Here is a 19,186-nt window from a genome sequence, read left to right on the forward strand (position 1 = left end):
TATTGAGGGATTATATATATGTATACATTTTTATATGTATATGTATATATATATGTATATGTATATATGTACATATACAAAGGCATAGTTATAGTCCCACTTCTCATTGACCTTCAAAAAATTTCATGTTTCAATATTTTTCTAGAATTATCTTGATTTTGATTTTTTAGTAAATTTAAGCCTTTAGCCCTTATACTTAAAATGATCACATACACACACACACACACACACACACACACAAGTACATAAAATAAATCTCAACATTTTTATGCTGTATTTTGAATGATGGGTATGAATACTTCATAAACTATCTATCAAAGTCATTACCCTCTTTTTAAGAAAGAGAATATGATATTTTAGAGTTGGAATGAAATTTTGAGGTCATCTAGTCAAATCATTTCATTTTAAAACAATTAAACTGCCCTAGGTAGTAAGTGAGAGAACTGGAATTCAAACCTAATTCTTCTATCTTCATGTCTGGGATTCCACTTTAACAAGCCACCTTTTACATTTGTTGAAGGTAACATTGAATTTGATAATAATTAACTTTTAAAAGGATCATAGGAGTTAGATTTGGAAAGAACTTTATAGAAAACACGATCTCAAACTACAAATTAGGAAATTGCTTTGCGAGAAACTATTCAATGTCTTCCTCAGAACTATTCAAGCTTTGAATTCATGGCTCAGATTGCTAATCCAGTGTTCTTTCTCCAACTATCTATACTTCCCATTAAGAATTTTTTGAGTAAAATGTCTTTCAAGAACAAACATTTATTTTTAATTATTGCAATGGTTAGCACAATCTAATTGGTTAGTTTTGAAAGTTAAATAGCTATAAGTCAAAACCTATCACAGCATATTCTTGTTTTGTGGTCCTTTTGGAAGCTTCCAAAAATGTACATGAGAATGTATTTTCTTTTTAAATTCACATTCATAGCCTATGCTATTGATATTTGGACTCCAACATTCTAATACATTCTCCTCTATAAGGTTTGGAGGCAAAACTTTGGTTCCATTTTAAGTCATAGTTAAATTTTATCAGAAGAGTGGAGTTCCTTCTGTTTGACTAATGTGAAAGAGCTCCAAACTAAAAGCATAAATTGCATCCATTTCACTAAAGCTCATCTGCATGCTTATAATTGGGAAACCTCAAAACACTGCTCAGAAGGCCAATTGAATCTTAAAATGATGTGAATAAATCAGACTGAATAAAGTGTTTCCTGAGCCAGAAGAGAAAAAATATAGTCACAAAGCTTCTATTTCCTCAATGGAGATAATGAGACCTGTAATATTTTCCCAGTGGACTGTTGTAAAGCTCAAGTGAGATAAGGGATATAAAGCACTTTGCATACTTTAAAGCCTTAATATAAATGTCAGAGATTGCTATTCTCATTATTAAAGAGATCACCCTAGGATAAAAGAGGTTTGCAGATAGCTAAGTGTCCTGTTTAGAACAGGAACTGAGATCAGGAAGTCCGGAGTTCAAATTTGATTTTGGACCCCTGGACTTTAATTATCTATAGAAATGTGAGAAAGGGACTTAACTTTTGTTTGGTTCAGTTTCTTCAAGTCTAAAATGAGATTAATATAGCTGTCCCAGGGTTGTTATGAAATCAAATGAGATAATATTTGTAAAACACAACACAGTGAGTGACAAGTAGTAGATGCTCAAAAAATGATTGTTAATATTTTCTTTTCTAAAGGAAAAGAAATATTGAAAAACCATCTCCAATTCTTAAATCCAAATAAGTATTTACTTTTTAATGTTTTATATTATGGATTGGCTCATGTTAGAAATTTACATTGAAGTTCCACAATAGATAACTAAGTTATAATATATTATTTATATATTATTGTAAATAATATAACACATAAACATGCTCTATCCTGCATAATGTAAATATACAGACATTTTATATACCTGTTACATTTCTATATATATAACATATATATGCATACATACATACCACTTACAAAATATGTGCTTTCCATTAGCCAAATATAGAACTGAGACCTATCCTGGAACTTAGTATGGTGAAGATATTGTGCTAATTATCTCCTCTCCGTGAGATTCAGTTTTCCTGTCTATAAAATGAGAGGGTTAGACTTCATTATAATCTCCTTCTTCCTTAGCAGTTTACTTGTACTACCTAATAGAGAGTTGGAGAGTCTTGGATGCTATAGTTTTTTCACAACTAGTCAGTCTATTGGAGTGGAAAAGAAATGAGAAAGGTGATGACCTTGATGATCATGATGATGATGACAGCTGACATTATTCAGATTTCCTAGGTAATTTCTGTATGTTATTTCATTATAAAAACAATAAACTTGGGGAACATATGATACAGATCTCTATTATACAAAGAAGGAAACTGAAACTTAATTGTTTTAACATGCCTATTGCCAAATATCTAGTAGGAGACGTAATAGGATTCAAACTGAGGTTTCACCTGCATCCAAGGCCTATATCTTTCCCCTAGGTCAGACCAATTCAGTTTAAGGTAGGAGAGAAATCTAGATATCCCCGAGAAAGAAATCTGCCATACATCATGTGTTATACTTAGGTCCCAATCTGAGATTAAAACTTCAAGTTTAGTGGAGGCTGAAGGGACAGGTAGAAGATAATATAATATATACATTATATTAGCACTGGGAAAATATGTGAGAGATGTCGAGAATTCACCACTGACTGAGGGGCAGTGTGAATTGTGAACTGACCTCATAATTTGGAAGAACTGGATTCATACCACCCATCCTGCTTGTACTATTTCTGGACACATCACTTAACTTATCCATGTCCCAGTCATTCTCTGCAACTAGTTGCAGAGCTAGTGCCAATCTGCATTTGTTTCTGCCATATTACTGCTACCTATGCTAGCCATACAACCTCTTCCTCCTAAAAGAAGAAAAAAAAATCGAATTATACCTCTTTACTATTTCAATGACATCATGAATTTTTTTGGTGTGAGCATTCCCTTCATCAAAGGTATTTATCCTTTATGCTTTAGTGAATTCTTCCTGCTACAAATTAAGAGAAAAAAATATTCAATGAAAAGTTAACATTTAGAGGTAAAAATCCTAAACTCAGTAGGCTCATATATGACTGACATCTAGTTATTTTACTTCAGTACTCATATCTGAAATCTTTCTAGATCAATAAGACTTATCAGATCTTGCTAAAGATTTAAAGGGGTGTCAGATAAGTAGAAACATATCCTTGCTGCATGCTGAATTAATCAAAATTATCATTATCTATGTTGTATTTTTATTTTGATAAGCATTTCCCAAATATGATTTATTCTAGTTCAGGTTATATGCTGGTATTTTTCAAGCAGCATGTGGCTGTCAGAGTTTGACACTTTTGTGTTTTATTGGGATCAAAAGGTCATCTCCACATCATGATGAGACCTAAACAAAGAGAATCTCATGGTATCGTTAGTTTAGGAATATAGATAACCTTTAATGGTTTATCAAAATACCTTCTGTTATTCAAGTTTCATTACCCTTATTTTAGTAGGATTTATCTTCAGGTCATTCTCTATTGTTTACTTTCTAGAAATAATGTGTACTGAATTATGGAATTATTGGAAAGAACACTTGGGAGTTTAGGGTCATATGATCCCTCCCCATTAAGACAGATCAGCTTCTGGTAAGGTTAGTTAGGCTACAGAGTATTTTTCTTGTTATAGTTATTATTTTTAAAATTAACAAGCATTTCTTTTCTCTTTTTCCCATATTTCCTCCCACCACCACTCTTGCCTAAGGGGTGGGGATTGCAGGGGTGGTGAAGAGGAGAAAAAGAAAAGCATTATATATATATATATATATACAACTCTGAGGCTCCATCTCATTCACATGACCAAAGTCATTTATTGTTAGGGATCTAACTATGTTATTTACTACTTCTACTCCCTCATTTTCAATATCAGGGTATATTTTTTTAACTGATTAATATTATAAAGTTAAATTGCAAATAAATTAACTCATGAATATCTTCAAATCTTGGCATTTTCTAGCCAAAATATGGCAGAAAATATTTGGTCTAACAGTATACAGTTCAAGATTTCTTTAAAAATGTTGTTCTCTTCTTTATCAGAGAAAAAAATTAAGTCCTTACTTTTTATGTACACAGTGCTTGAATAACTCATAACAGAAATTATAATTTGCATACAAATATGTCTTATAAGAAAGTAAAGTTACAATCTCCTTTTTGCCAGTTGTCAGAATGGAAGTGCTTGGTATTCACCTGTAGCCAAAGATGCACACTTATGAAACAGAAATGTTGAACATTGAAATTTCAGTACTAAGTGTGACACATCAATTACAAAAAGGCTAGAGGGAACAAATCTCCTATACAAGGAGTTTGGGAAAGGAAACACAACTTAAAAAGTAAAGAAATTGAAGTTCTATTTCTGTATTTCAGCCAGACACAGAGTTCATAAGAAAAAAAAACCAGCAAAAGTAATCCGCCATGAGACAAAGAAAGCATGGATGTTAGACATTTAGGTTTTCTAGGTCTTTTGATAATAAATTTAAAATAATAAAATAAAATTAGGATACTTTACAACACTCATGAAAACAATAAATATAGGAAATTTAATTTTACCTTCCCTGCCAGAAGGCATCTTTCAAGATCAATTTGCATACACAAAAGGGGGATATGATTGATTTAGAAATGGAGATTAAATTGATGGCCTAACAAAATGAGAAAAATACTTTTTCCATTACATTTTTCATGGAATGAAGATGTGGTATATTAATACCACACATAAAACAAAAATTGGGGAAACTATACATGAAATAAAGTTTGGATTACCACTAGAAATTTGGATTTCAAGAGTACTGCTTATTAGGTTCAACTGTTGCTATCATTACATACCAGCAAATTTGCATAGTCATGTAAATATGTATATATTCATATATATATATATATATATATACATATACATACTATTGATATATAACTATATATATACCACATACATATATATAACTATACATGTATATGTATACACATACCACACACACACACACACACACACATACACACACACACATATATATATACAGAGAGAGAGAGAGAGAAGTATATATATATACATATATATATATAAAATCATTTATACCCTTGATCAATAACTGACCTCAGAATCAGAATGACTAGGTTTAATTCTTGAAACAGAGTGGCTACATGACTTTGAGCAAGTCATTTAACCTTTCCATGCTGCCATCAACTCTAAAACTGTCAGGAATATAACCGTTGCCTATCTCTTCTGTTAGAGAGGATTTTCTTGAACCTATAAGCTACATTTGTGCTCCCTAAATGTATTGACTGAATTAACCATCAGAGTTCCATTTTTCAAGTGTTCTATTAGGAAATTTTCTAATAATGATGAAATCTCAGATCTGCCCACTCTTCAAGATAGATCGATACATAAATATGATAGAGACAGAGACAGAGAGAGACAGAGAGAGAGAGAAAGAGAGAGACAGAGGCACAGACAGAGACCCAGACAGAAATAGAAACAGAAACAGAGAAAGACAGACACAGAGGCAGGGAATAAGAAACAAAAAGCAGAGAGACAGAGAAAGAGAGGGAGAGAGGTGTTTATACTAGCTGGCACAATGGAAAGAGCAATGGACTTAGAAACAAGAACTTAATTCAAATCCACCTTAAGATAATCAATAGATAAATGATTCTGGAGAAGTCACTTAACCTCACTAGCTCATCATGTGTAAGGGGAAACAATAACAGCTACTCCCAAGACTATTGTGAGGATAAAATAAATATTTGTAAGATTAACAAATCTTAACATTTTTAAAGTGCTATATAAATGATATCATTATTACATGCTACATGTATATTTTAAAATACCTAATATAATTATTTGTACTTCAATACTTGTAGTGATTCGGAATTTCATTGGTGTAAATACTCCCTATAAGAATAAAACTCTTCTATGACTTAGATGGCCTTTGGAAATCTCCATGTCCATAAAATTCTTCATTCTAGTATAAACCACTTTCAATTTAGACAGTAAGCACCCAGATTGTAGTTTGTAAGAGCTTATATTTTACTGACAAAATCTTTGATGACATAGAGTCACTTCAGGCTTTTGTGAGGCATCAAAATTATATGTGAATATATGTGAATAATATATATTTTTATCCACATATATGGATGTGTAATACATACATTCTGTTGTTTATTCATGTGTCATGTCCTGTTCTTTGTGACCCCATTTGGGGTTGTCTTGACAAAGACACTGAAGTCATTTGTAATTTCCTTCTCCAGCTCATTTTACAGAGGGGCAAATGGGAAAATACAGGCTTAAATGAGTTGCCCAAGATCACATAATTAGTATCAGATTTAAACTCAATCTTGACTCTAGGACTGAATTTCTATATATTTTGCTGCCTACCTGCCCTGTATACATACACATACATATATACATATGTATATATAATTACAGATATGTAATATACACACATTTGTTTCTTCATATACATTAAAACCATATATGTTCTGTTCGTAAATATAGATATACTTTCTCCAGAAGTCTTAATTCAGATTTAGATTTAATAGCTTAAAACTACATTCAAACTTTTGAAACATTGAAGCCTCGACGATCTGTCTGTTTACCTATCTATCTATTAAAGTCAGAATATTATGATTTGAATATATGTATATGTATATATTCATGTACATATATACAAATATATAAGATACTAAAGTTATTAAAGTCATATGTACATGCAGATATAGATGTATATGCTTTAAACTATTAAAGCTTAAAACTGAACATTGGGGACATTATATCTAAATGTATCCATCTTTTCTTTAAAATAAGAGTATTTAAAAGTATTATGACAGTAAGAGACTTTTTATAAAGCTGTTAATTTCAGAATTCCACAATCTCTTCCCTACCCTCTACCCCCTCTGGATCTTCCCCCACAATTTTAGGTTTTACTAAACAATTGTATATGGTGGGAATAAGTGGATTGGAAGCTGTTGCCATTAATGATTTATGCCTTGGATATGGTAATATATAATACATATAAAACTGATAAAGAAGGAGTCTAATCTTCCAACAAGAATGAAGTGTAACAATTAAATAGACTGAGATTTGCAATGATATTCACAAAATATCACATAAATCAGAAGAACACTTCCACACTGGGTGGCCCCCATAAAAGAATTTTAAAATGATGTAGCTAAGAACCATATGGCAAGAAGGCAGGGGCAGGCTGTGATTTCCACAAGGGGATGAGCTATCTACATGCACGAGATCCTGGATCTTTGAAGTCTATATTCATCAATGTACTTGAAGTAGAGTTGATCACCCCAAGGAACCAGAAGTTCAATTCATCAGATTAGAATACAGGATTGTGAGCAAGAGGGAACTATTTTCATTTCAGATAGTACTTTATGTCAGACGAGAACCGAGTTCATTTCTTTATTCTACTCCTTTTTTTATTGCTTCTTAACTCTTTATTCTTACTTAGTAAGAATCTCTGTAAGGGAAAGGATTACAATGGGACCATTGTGTGTGTATATGTGTGTGTATTTGCAGAAAAGCTATATTTACAATTCTATTCTTTAATCGGTGCCTTTAAGGAAGTAGTATTTAGGTTTGAGTAACTTTTTCTGTATTATTGTCTAATGATATTAATTAGATTATTACTTCTATTAAACTGGAGTGTGTAAATTTGTGTGAGTTTTAAAGATGCTGTTGGGCATTTTTTGACTTTTATTTTGCACACTTTAGCAAAGGAAACTGTATGGTACTGTGTTTGTCCTTGTCTCAGTTCCAATCTCTATCTTCTCTCTGTCTTTGTCCCTGTCCCTCTTCGCTTTTCCCTCTCTTTCTCTCTTTGTCTCTCTGTACCCGTTTTTCTCTCTGTCTCACTGTCTTTGTCTCTCTGTCTTTTCTGACTCTGTCTCTGTCTCTCACATACACATACATACACACACACACACATACATATACACACACACATACACATATACATACCTCTATGAGATATTGATCTCTTTATTGTTTTCAGAGGAGATAGTCCAGTCTGGTAACAAATGATGGGTGGAATTGTCATTTCTAATCAACCTATATGATTATTCAGACACAAGCTTAGGAGAGCAGTTAGCAATAGGTCTGAAAGACTGCTGTGAGGAAGATAGTTCATGCCAATGAATTTACAAAGGGAAACAAGGTAATGGAGGCAGTTAAGTGGTACAATCAGTAAAGTACAAGATTTGGAATCAGGAAAATTTATTCAAATCCTACCTCAGATTCTTACTAGCTGTATAGCTCTGGACAAATTAACTATCTTTTCACAATCATCGTTTCCTCATTTGTCAAATGAAAATTTTAGATTCTATAGCCTCCAAGAGCCTTTCAAGCTCCAAACCTATGCTGATATGATTAATTTTCTTTGAAAAGTAAATAATCCAAGATGAAGGATTCATATGAGAACAAAAAGTGTCTGAAATTGACACATCCAACATTGACTATCCAACACACAAACACACACACACACACACACACACAAGCACTTCTGATTTCCAAAAACCCTCATATCTAAATTTAGTTTTTTATTTCTTTCTAAGTCTTTTTTCTTAAAGGACACCACTAGGCACTCAGAAGTATGTTAGTTAAATGACTACATCTACCAAAGCCTTGTAATACCAGTATCCAAAATAATGATAAAGCATTTCAAGAAGGATAAAGCAGAACTGTATAAGCTCAGGCTTCTATAATTGTATAAGTAACATTGGCTCTTGCCAGCTTTTTTCTCCCATATGGAAATGTGGCCCCCACATTTCCTAATTTAAGGGCTCCCAAACTCCACTGTTCTACAGATCCCATTTTAATACTCAGAGTTTCAGTTTTCTAGTCACTTTCCCTAAAACATATTCACACACATATACACACACACATTCCTGTTATGTACTGACTCTTTCACACTCATTTCTGTTCTACTCCACTAACTCAAACACTGCTAGAGTTGTAATTAGAGTAGTACGATCAGAGCTTTTCCCTAGAGTTACAAAATCCAGAGGGCATTGTTAGCATTTATCCCCCTTTATTATGTAGCAAAAACTAGAGGTTAGTGCCTTAATAGCAAAACTAATTAGTTGAAATCAGAGGATCCTAGAGCTAGGTTTTAGAAGGGACCCTGGAGATTATCCAGTCCAAGCCCGTCATTTTGCAGAAAGGAAACTAAGTTATCTGTACAAGGACAAACAGATAGTAAATATCCAAGGTGGGGTTTGAACCCATAGCCTCTGACTCTTACTAATAATCTTTCTACTGTATCATGCTGCATAATATACCAGTTAACCCTTTTCCTCCATAGTTACTGACTCACCTGGCTTACTTACAGCTTTCAATTTCAATTTCATTTCTTTCAATGTGACCTCAGCAGAATTAGCCCCACAGTATCCCCAAAATATTCTTCTCCCATGGGGCAGTTCATCCAAAGTTCCCTTCAAAAGTCTCTTTGCCTCTCCAACTTCTAGTTATAAATGTCTTTTAAAAATTATTTGAGGGACTTTTTAAGCTGTTTGCTCCAGGCCTCAGAATTTTTAGTTTTAGGTCAAATAAACACTTCATCTTCTATCATTAAAAAAGTCACCAGAGGTCATTTCATACCACTACACCTAACTAGAATTAACAATCAATACAATTATAGAAATTGGTTCAAGGGGTGGTTGGGGACTACTACTAGCAGTGGGAAATTTTGGTTTCTTTTACATCACAATCTACCCTTTTCTAGGGACCTCAACTCTAACAAAAAAATCCTCTTTCAAAATATTTCTGGTTCTCTATATCAGAGATTCAGTCCCTAAGGTCTATTTTATTCAAGCAATTCTAAGAAAAGAAAGGAAAATGAGAGTATTGAGTGAGCTCAGCATTAGATCACTAGTGTATCTGTGTGCTGGATGGTGGGGAGGGGAGAATAAACATGATACATAAGAGTATGGGCTTTAGATATCTGCTTAGAATCCTAGGAGTCATGCTGAGTACACAAAGTACATAGCCAGCACCTTTTCTGCCTGAAATTTCTGAATTATTTGCAGGTCAGATTTTAAAGGACTTATTTCTGAATTTAAGCAGGGTATATGATCATTTAAAATAAAAAATGTGCTAATGCAATGAAAATGTGATATTGAGAAAAAATTCAACTGATATGACAAGAAGAGGTTCCATAACACACTTTGGAACATATTTGAATAAAATTGTATTACAAAAGACTTCACACTCCTTAGCTGTCCTGAAATTCTGCAGAATTGAGAACTGCTTGAAACAAGTAAGTTAGCAGTTAAAGAGTTGGGTATCTTTTCACAATACTTTAATTCAATTAAAAAAAAATCTTTTAACCAAGTTAGTATGGTCAGCAATTGTGCTAAGAACATGACAATGAAACTGACAATCTTTGTCTACAAAGAGACTTCAATAACCTGGGCTGCTTTCCCTTCTTCTTACTAACACAATAACATTATTATTGCTTAGTAGGATTTGAATATAATACATTATATATCTTTTGATGGTACCTTTTGATAGCAAAATAATTTATTAATCTTAAAGATCATGGCAGTTCTTGAGAGTCAGAATCATCACTCAGTCTGTTGATTTTTACATACAGAATAGATTGGACCAATTTACCCCAAACTTACTTATCCCTGTTTCTCCCTGTTTTTATTCAATAAAGAAGCCATCTCAATATCAAGAATTATGATCTTCATTAAATATTATTCAAATATTTACTAAATTTTTATGATGTACAAGTAACTGGGAATATAATGTTGAAAGAAGTTAGCCCCAGCCTTCATGTAGTTTTTAATCTAATAGGACTTCTATAGATGAATTAATGAAGTAAATGGAAATGAAACTGTTTTCATAAAATATGGGGGGAGCAAGTGGCTATGCATTCTTATTATTGATATTTGTTCAAGCTATTTTTTTTAGAATCCTTCCAGAAAAATCTAACAAATATATGCTTGGTAAGATAATCTTGAAATTATTCTAAAATTTCTGGAGTGACTTTCAAATGATATTATTAATATAACTATCAATAAATTGAAAAAAACAAACTCAAGGAACATAAAGTAAAACCGACAAGGATTGAGATAATAACATAAATTTCTTATCCAGAATGCAATTCTATCCCTTAAACCTTGAACAGGACAGGACAACTGAGATCTTCTTCAGAACACTGAAATTTTGAGAGCATGTACATTTTAAACAATTATTTTAGAAGAATAATTATTCAGAAGAACTTTGAATTTTGTAGTAATGACCAATTGCCTTGATGATGATCCAAGGCAGTTATTTCATACTCTACTCTCTCTATCTCTGATCCTTATACACACATTACTACTTCCATGTTTAATAACTGATCATTTGCAAGCTTTTGCTTTGAAGACATTATCATATAATTAATAAGAATAACTAAATAAAAGAGGAAGCTACTGGAAAGCAAGTTTCTCCTTTCCTATTTCAACTTGGCCATAAAACAGGTGAGAGCTTAATTCTATCTCCTCCATTTCCCTTACTTCACCCCCATTAATCGCCTTTCCATTGTGTAGCTATGGGGTCCCAGGCACTCTGATAAGTCTGTTGATTGCAACTTATCAATGAGCTACAAGCTATTTGGTATGGATATGATTAGAACCATAGATTAGCTTATAAAGCCTATTTATTTTATATGATATATTGTAATGTTCTTCTCTAAAGTATAATCTTCTCTGGGAGCAAGTTTCTTGGGGGGCTTCTGGAGGCAGCCTTAGCTTCAGTTCAGTGTAATCACTCCAAATGCAGCCAGAAGTTAAAGTCCAGATCTTTTATTGTTTCCTTCAAAATAGCCTAGTTAGCTTTCTTAGAGGCCTATCTCTCTCCTTGGTTCCAAGAGCTCTTGCTGCTAGTCCTTTTCCTCTGCCAGCTTCAGCCTCCAGCCAGCACAAAGGTGGAAAATGGAATGAATCTGTCTCTGCCTCCGAGAGTGAGCTTGTGTGTCTAGCCTGAGAGCTTCTTGCTTATATGCTGTACACTGAGTACACACCAATTATTATATCACTGGGAAACCATTACTTATTATAGGATTGAATCAATTCTAAACTAGATTTAAACATTGTCTCTTCAATTCCACTTAGTACCTTGTTTCAAGTTCTGGCCCATAACATCTCCTTGTAAGGATCAGATCTATCATACTGAACCATGCTAAATTAGATAGTTATTGTCTCTCTCTCAATTCCACTGTCTTAGTACCTTGTAAGAATCATAACAATATATGAAGAATTATTCTAAATAATACTCCATAGAGATAGCATCATTGCTATCAATGATTCTGATAAAAGTAAGTTCATATTTCAATTCAGAATACCACAGACATTTTCCCCATTTTTCCTTTCCTAGTGTCCAGATCTACTACCTGACAGTAGTTATCTTAAAAATAGTTCAAGAGATTGAAAACTTTGTGAGTGTATGTGTGTATGTGTGCATGCAAGCGCATGCACATGTTTGAAGATTAAATGCACCTGACAAACAACAATTTAGCTCTCGTCAACTAAATAAAAAGAAGTCATCACTAGTTAGAATTCTGAATTTTGTCGCAATGGCCTATTGTCTTCATCATGTTCCAAGGCAGTAATTTCATACTCTATCCTCTCTATCTCTGACCCTTATCCTTATATACACATTACTACTTCCATGTCTGAAACTCTAGTAAGTCAAGCAGTCATAAATAGGAATATGTATGTCTGTTATCACACTTTTTTTCACTCTTCTCACAACTCCATTAATTCCCTTCTTCCCTAACTGTTGGTTTATTCTAAAAAAAAAAAAAAATCTTCTTGTATATATTAGAAGGTGACCCAGAATGATTGGCATATTTCAGACAATTGAATGGATGAAGTTAGAGTCATTACCATAGATATTAGTTAACAGTCACAGACTAAAGAAAGGCAACAGTGAGAAATAAAAGAAAATGACTCTTTAGAGAAGTTGCCTTGGTTAGATCTTCCCAGAACTGACCTGGAAAGGTTGTTAAAGGCACTCAGGTCAAATAAAGAATTGTCACTTTGTTTAATTTAATTTAATTTATGGTCATGAAGAATAAAGCAGAAAGTCACTCATCATCTTATATTTTCCCTCAAAAGGAGAAGATAAGAGCAGTGTTGACATCATCATGGGGGCTCAACAGTTATTATTATTATTAATACTAAAATTACTATTAATAGAATAGGATTTTAAAAATCAGCTTACTATTCAAATATTACTCACTAAAGAGAATTTTTCAAAAATTTAAATTGAATGATCATCATAAATTTCAAGATTTCCAACTATTTCATATTTGTCTTACATAATAAGAGAAATCAGGAAAATCATACCATGTCTCAAAAGTCTTAATGTAGTTTTAAGCTATTAAAGCTTAAGTGAAAAACTAAATACAATTTTGTTGTCCACTTATTCTTAATACATCCTGAAGTTTCTGAATTGATCATCTTGAATCTTCTCTCTTAAGCTTTAAATTACTAATGCATAAAACTTCATTAAGACTTTTGGGATATAATATACCTCTATATACATCTCTGTATCTATACATAGATATGTATATATATGCATATATGCTGTTAAATGAATTTGTTTATCTCTCAGTCAATTTGCATATCATTGTTTATATATGTACATAAGAATGATTAAATGAGGGTTGTTTATCCTCCTTTGGCATCCCCCTTTCACCCAACTCTCAGATGTGGTGCTGAGAAATTGTAGCATGTGCAGCAGCCATATTCCAGTAAAGCTATCTCAGCAGATTGGTTAAGCCAACAGACTCAAACTCATTGATGACTTAGGAGGATATCTATTCCAAGATTATGAAGACAATCTGGCAGAATGGGGAGAAAAGAACAATTTGTACCAACAGCTATGAAGGTAGCTGAAGTAGATGGTATAGAACTCTTAAAGTTTGGTCAGACATTGAAGATGACAAAGTCATCTACTTTATTCCAGGCTCTTACCAGTCATCCCGACTTTTGTCTTCCTGCTATATTTCAGTGACTCTGAAAGAGAGAAGCTAATAACTCTGTGCAACTCTAAATTACTTAAATCCAATTCACAACTCAAAATATAACTTCAACATGTCATTGGTCTTCTTTCAAAAAAAAAAAAAGAATGAATAAAAATGTGTGTATATTACACAAATAATTAATTCATCTATATACATATGTGAAAAATGTATATGTGTGTACAATCATGTGCATAAGCCTGTAAAAACTAACTGGGAGATAAAATAAAATCATTAAACAAACTGATTTCAATAATACAATTGATAATTTTTACATTAAGAAGGCTTTTTGATGTTGAATTTCATGTTTTGTGCAATTTGGTATTGAGTCAAAAGTTTATGATGCATATTTTTGAATCCTTCATCAATATCTGTAATACATTAGACATTAGGTATACTTTAATAAGCATTCTGGTTTTTTCCATGTTTAGACATGCTATTGTTTTAATCATTTGAGTTCCAACACTATCAGTGCATGTTATCTCCATCTTTTAGATAAATGGATTAATCTTTTATTATCTGTAGGAAAGTACAAGGTTTTATTGCAGCATTACAAGGGCATTTGGGAATGGGTATAATTCCAGAATAATGCTGCTTTTCATTGTACTAATATATATTTAAGATTCATTTTCCCCTCAATGGAACAAAGACTTCTGGTATCACAAGTCAAAAATCCCCAAATAAAATTTTTATGGAAGGATGTATATTTAGTAATCTAGGAATATTGCCCTGATCTTAAAGATCAATTCAAGCTTCTTCATAAAACAAACAAACAAAAAAATTACAACCTTGAAGGGAAGAGTGAGTTTCAATGGTAAAAATAACTTTTTCCTGATCTTTCATATCATAATTTTGGTAGTTCCAAAACAAGCATTTTCTTAATGGCATTGCTTAATAGCTTCTGTGTGTATATTTGTGTTGGATGTATGTGTGTGTGTGTGTGTGTGTGTGTGTGTGTGTGTGTGTGTGTTAAGCTAGTTTTTCTACTATTCTTCCAACTTAAAGAATTCTAAAATGTACTATAGTAAAAAAAAATCATTAACATTATCTCTAGCTGCCAAATTCCTCTAAAAGTCATTGTTTCTATGAATTGATTAGGCTATTTAGCAGAAATAGTTCATTGACTAATAAAAATTTTCTTCTTTTTTTTTAAAGTATCAGTTTTGGCTATATTGTGCTCTGTGCTTCATTTGATTGATTCTATTTCATTATCAGCTTGAATGATTCTTAAACAGTTGACATCTCTGTGCCAATAGCCATTGCAACATTTCTAAGAGACATTACCAAGTGTTCTTTAAGAACTGTGATTTTGGCATGTTTTTTTGGAGTGACTTTTTTCCCCCAAAACCACAACTAAAACACAAGCAAAGAGAGAGATGAACCATATCTCTCTGTGTGACACAAATTCCAACACTTAGCTGACAGTGAGCTGACTAAAGGTAGTAGGGAAAGCAGCTTAATCTGATTTTATTTAGTCATTTAAAATTCTGGGTTAATTTTCTATCAGTAGAAGCATTCAATTATTACTGTTAGCATCAAAAAATATTTCAAATTTATTACTTTTGCCATGTAATTTGTATAAAAGACTATATATAATGCATATAATGTATACATATGGTCTATATATCCACATATATGCTAATATACATATACATATGGTTGTAACATACACATATATATGGAAATACATGTTCTTTTCTGTTTCCTTATCATTATGAAAGTAAACTTCTTAAAATTAGATATAGCAGAGCACAATCACTTCCATATCTTAGGTTCTGAGTGATAGCCTACATGAACTATGTGTCTCTTGTTTAAGTTTCAACCTTACTAAGATCAGAGCAATTCATCACTAAAATGTCTGCAGCATTATGAATTTTTCAGTCAAAGCAAATACTGAAGACTTATTAAGTTATAAAGAAGTTTCAGTTTGTATCAGTATTTATCTTGACAAAAATAAGAGATATATATATATATAATTAACTTTGGATTTCTGATTTGTCATTTTAGGTAGTTATTCTACTCAAGCAAGATGCAATTTCTTTATGAATTAGTAAACAATTCTCAAGAGCTCATTCAGTTGGGGGAAAAACACAATAATACAAGAATAATAAACACTTATAAAACATTTTAAGTTTAAGAAAAATAGTATTTATTTATTATTTAGTGCTTTATTTCATTTAAACTTCAAATGAATTCTATGTATTAGGTGCTTGTTATCACTCTCATTATACAGATGAAAAATCTTAGAGTAAGGGTGATAATTGAGATCTACCTAGAGTCAAAAACTAGTAAGTGACTTCCAAATTTGAGCTTGGATCTTCCTGACTCTGTCTAGTGCTCTTTGCAATAAGTTAAGCTTCCTCCTCAATAATACATGTGCATGCATGCATGAGTTCAAACACACACACACAGACACATTCCAGAATAGTTACTGGAGCATACTTGAATCTTCATAAATGCTTACTGATAGACTGATGTCTGTATATAATTTATCTTCTAATATATAAATATATATGAAGGAGAATAGGAAAGTTCATTGAGGTCAAACCCCATATAGTGTTTCAAGTTTGTTTTTTTTTTTTTTTTTCCTAAAACCTTATGCCCATAAACAAATCATTTAAATTCTCAGTGGTATCAGCAGCATCCTAATCGATCAATCCAATCAACCAATCAAAAACATTTATTTAAAACCAACTCATATCTTAAGCATAGTATTAGGTGCTGGAGTATGAAGACAAAAATGTGTTTCTATCTTAAAGAGATTATATTCTACAGAGATAATTAACATTTACATAGTATTTCTTAGATGCCAAAGAAGTACTTTATAAATGTTATCTTAGTTTATCCTCACAACAACCCCTAGATAAGGGTTATATTATTTCTCCTATTTTATAACTAAAGAAACTGAGGCAAATTGAGATAAATTGAATGAGGTGAAATGTATTGCCAAGGTAATATAGTAAGTGTCTGAGATTGGATCTGTACTCAATTTTTTTTTTTTTTTTTGGTCGAGATTAGCGCTAACTTGAGAACTTGATTCTCAAAGAAGTTGGGTGATAAAGGGGTACTCCTCTCATAATCTACATCCATGTAATCTGTAGAATATGACTACGAATTAGTAAAGAGATGCTGCATGACTGTGAGTGAATGATTGTGTGAGGGACAGACTTAATGAGAGAATTTTGGAGGAGAGAACCATTTTTCATTTGCTTAGAATGAGGACATGTGTGATTCTAACTCTTTTCCGAAATGATTCCAGAGAGGATGGGAAAAAAGTTTTGAAAAAGCACACGATGAAGGGAAGTTGGTTACTCAATGTGTCTCTAATTTCTAGCTTGTTTACAAAGGAACTCTTTCATGAATAAGATAATTCTCTTCCTTTGTTTAATTGAGATAACTCATTTCTCCTACTGTATTGATGAATGCAGTTTTCACACCAGAAATGTCTAGTTAATGAAACTACAGTCCTTGATCATGCATATATACAAAATAAGTTCATATTTAATTAAGGAAACTAACATGTGTGTACGATATTAATTTTATCCTGCATGAAATAAATAGTACACCATGTATTATTATCCACATTTTATATTTTAGAAAATTAAGGATCCAAGACTTTATGCAACTTTTGGCTATTTAGTTGTTTCAATCATGTCTGACTTTTTTTTTTTTTTTACTCCTTTTGGGGTTTTCTTGGTAAAGATACTAGAGTGGTTTGCCATTTCCCTCTCCAGATCATTTTACAGATGAGGAAACTGAGGCAAACAGGATTAAGTGACTTGTCCAGGGTCACATAACTAATAATGATCTGAATCCAGATTTGAACTCAGGAAAAATAGTCTTCCTAACTTCAGGCTAGACACACTATTCACTTTCCCATCTAGCTGCCTATTAAATGACCTACCCTTGGAAAGTTAGTGTTAGAACCAGAATTTGAACTCAAAACTTACCTTCAGATTTAATACTATTTCCACTAAATCATATTAGCTGTATGCATAAGTAAATAAAAACAGTGATACTGTATCTCTTAAGCCATTCATATGAACTCTATTTTAATTATATCTTTCCACATTGCAAATACTCTATCATAGGATAAGTGATTAAAGTCATAACCATAGTAAATATGAATAACTAAAATGTTTCGATATCATAAGAACTACCTCCACTCCATCTTCCTGAGGTTCTTGCAGATGAAACAAGCATATTCAACCTGATCCATTTTCAAGTATCTGCATCTATTCAAACAACTCTCTTCACAGTGGTAATTCCTCTAATCCCTATAATTTATTCAGCTCAGGATACACTCCAAAGCATTGTTTGAATTTGTTATCCACTGACTTTAAAAACAGTATTCATTTTGGGGGGTGGGGGTTATATTTCAGTGCTTGGAAAGGCTTGCTGCAGTGATGTTTGTTCCTGGAAACAGTCCCCTTCTTTGGCAAGAGGAAGGGAGGCTGCTGAGCATATCTTAGTAAGAGTGCCAAGGTTTCCAAATTTCAATACCTTACCCTCCCAACATCACACTGTATAGTCTTCTGCCATTCCCAAAGGAGCATGAGATTACATTGTTATTGGGAGCCAACAAAATGCTCAAAGCTATAATAAGCTAATTGCAACTTATAAATGTAATAATTCTGATATTCCAAACCACAGCAGTTTCAAAATGCAGGTCAAGATCTTTATTCTTAGCAGCTTTTCAAACCTGTCTTTTTATCTTAATGATGGCAAGTCCTGTAGGTCTAACACAATAAATTAGGGCATTTTTTAGAAAACTGATATCATCTGAAAAGCTGATGACACTTTTTTATATTACAGGTGATCCAAACAGTCAGCGCCATAGACAAAGATGATCCCAAAACTGGACATTTTTTCCTATATAGTCTTCTTCCTGAAATGGCCAACAACCCAAATTTCACCATCAAAAAAAATGAAGGTAAATATAAAAGCATTAGGAGACGGGGCCAGTACTCATGTTCTCTCCATGCTGTTTTCTACTGCATTTTTCAGTTGCAACTTAATTCCCATTTTTCCCCTTTCCATGTGCAGTTAGAGCTGTGCTTATCAATGTATTATCATGGTAATTACATCAGTTTACCTTTTATAATATCAGAAGAAGAGA

General features: G+C 32.6%; 1 protein-coding gene across 1 annotated transcript in view; it reads left to right on the forward strand.

Annotated features, from left to right (window-relative positions):
• The window catches only part of CDH8 (cadherin 8), a 527,274-nt gene that overhangs the window by 412,181 nt on the left and 95,907 nt on the right, over positions 1-19,186 (forward strand). The window contains exon 10 of the mRNA XM_051975087.1: positions 18,883-19,000. Within this exon, the coding sequence (XP_051831047.1) occupies positions 18,883-19,000 (118 nt within the window). The remainder of the gene's footprint in view (positions 1-18,882; positions 19,001-19,186) is intronic.

This window comes from Antechinus flavipes, chromosome 2, assembly GCF_016432865.1.
Source record: "Antechinus flavipes isolate AdamAnt ecotype Samford, QLD, Australia chromosome 2, AdamAnt_v2, whole genome shotgun sequence".
NCBI classification, from domain to species: Eukaryota; Metazoa; Chordata; class Mammalia; order Dasyuromorphia; family Dasyuridae; genus Antechinus; species Antechinus flavipes.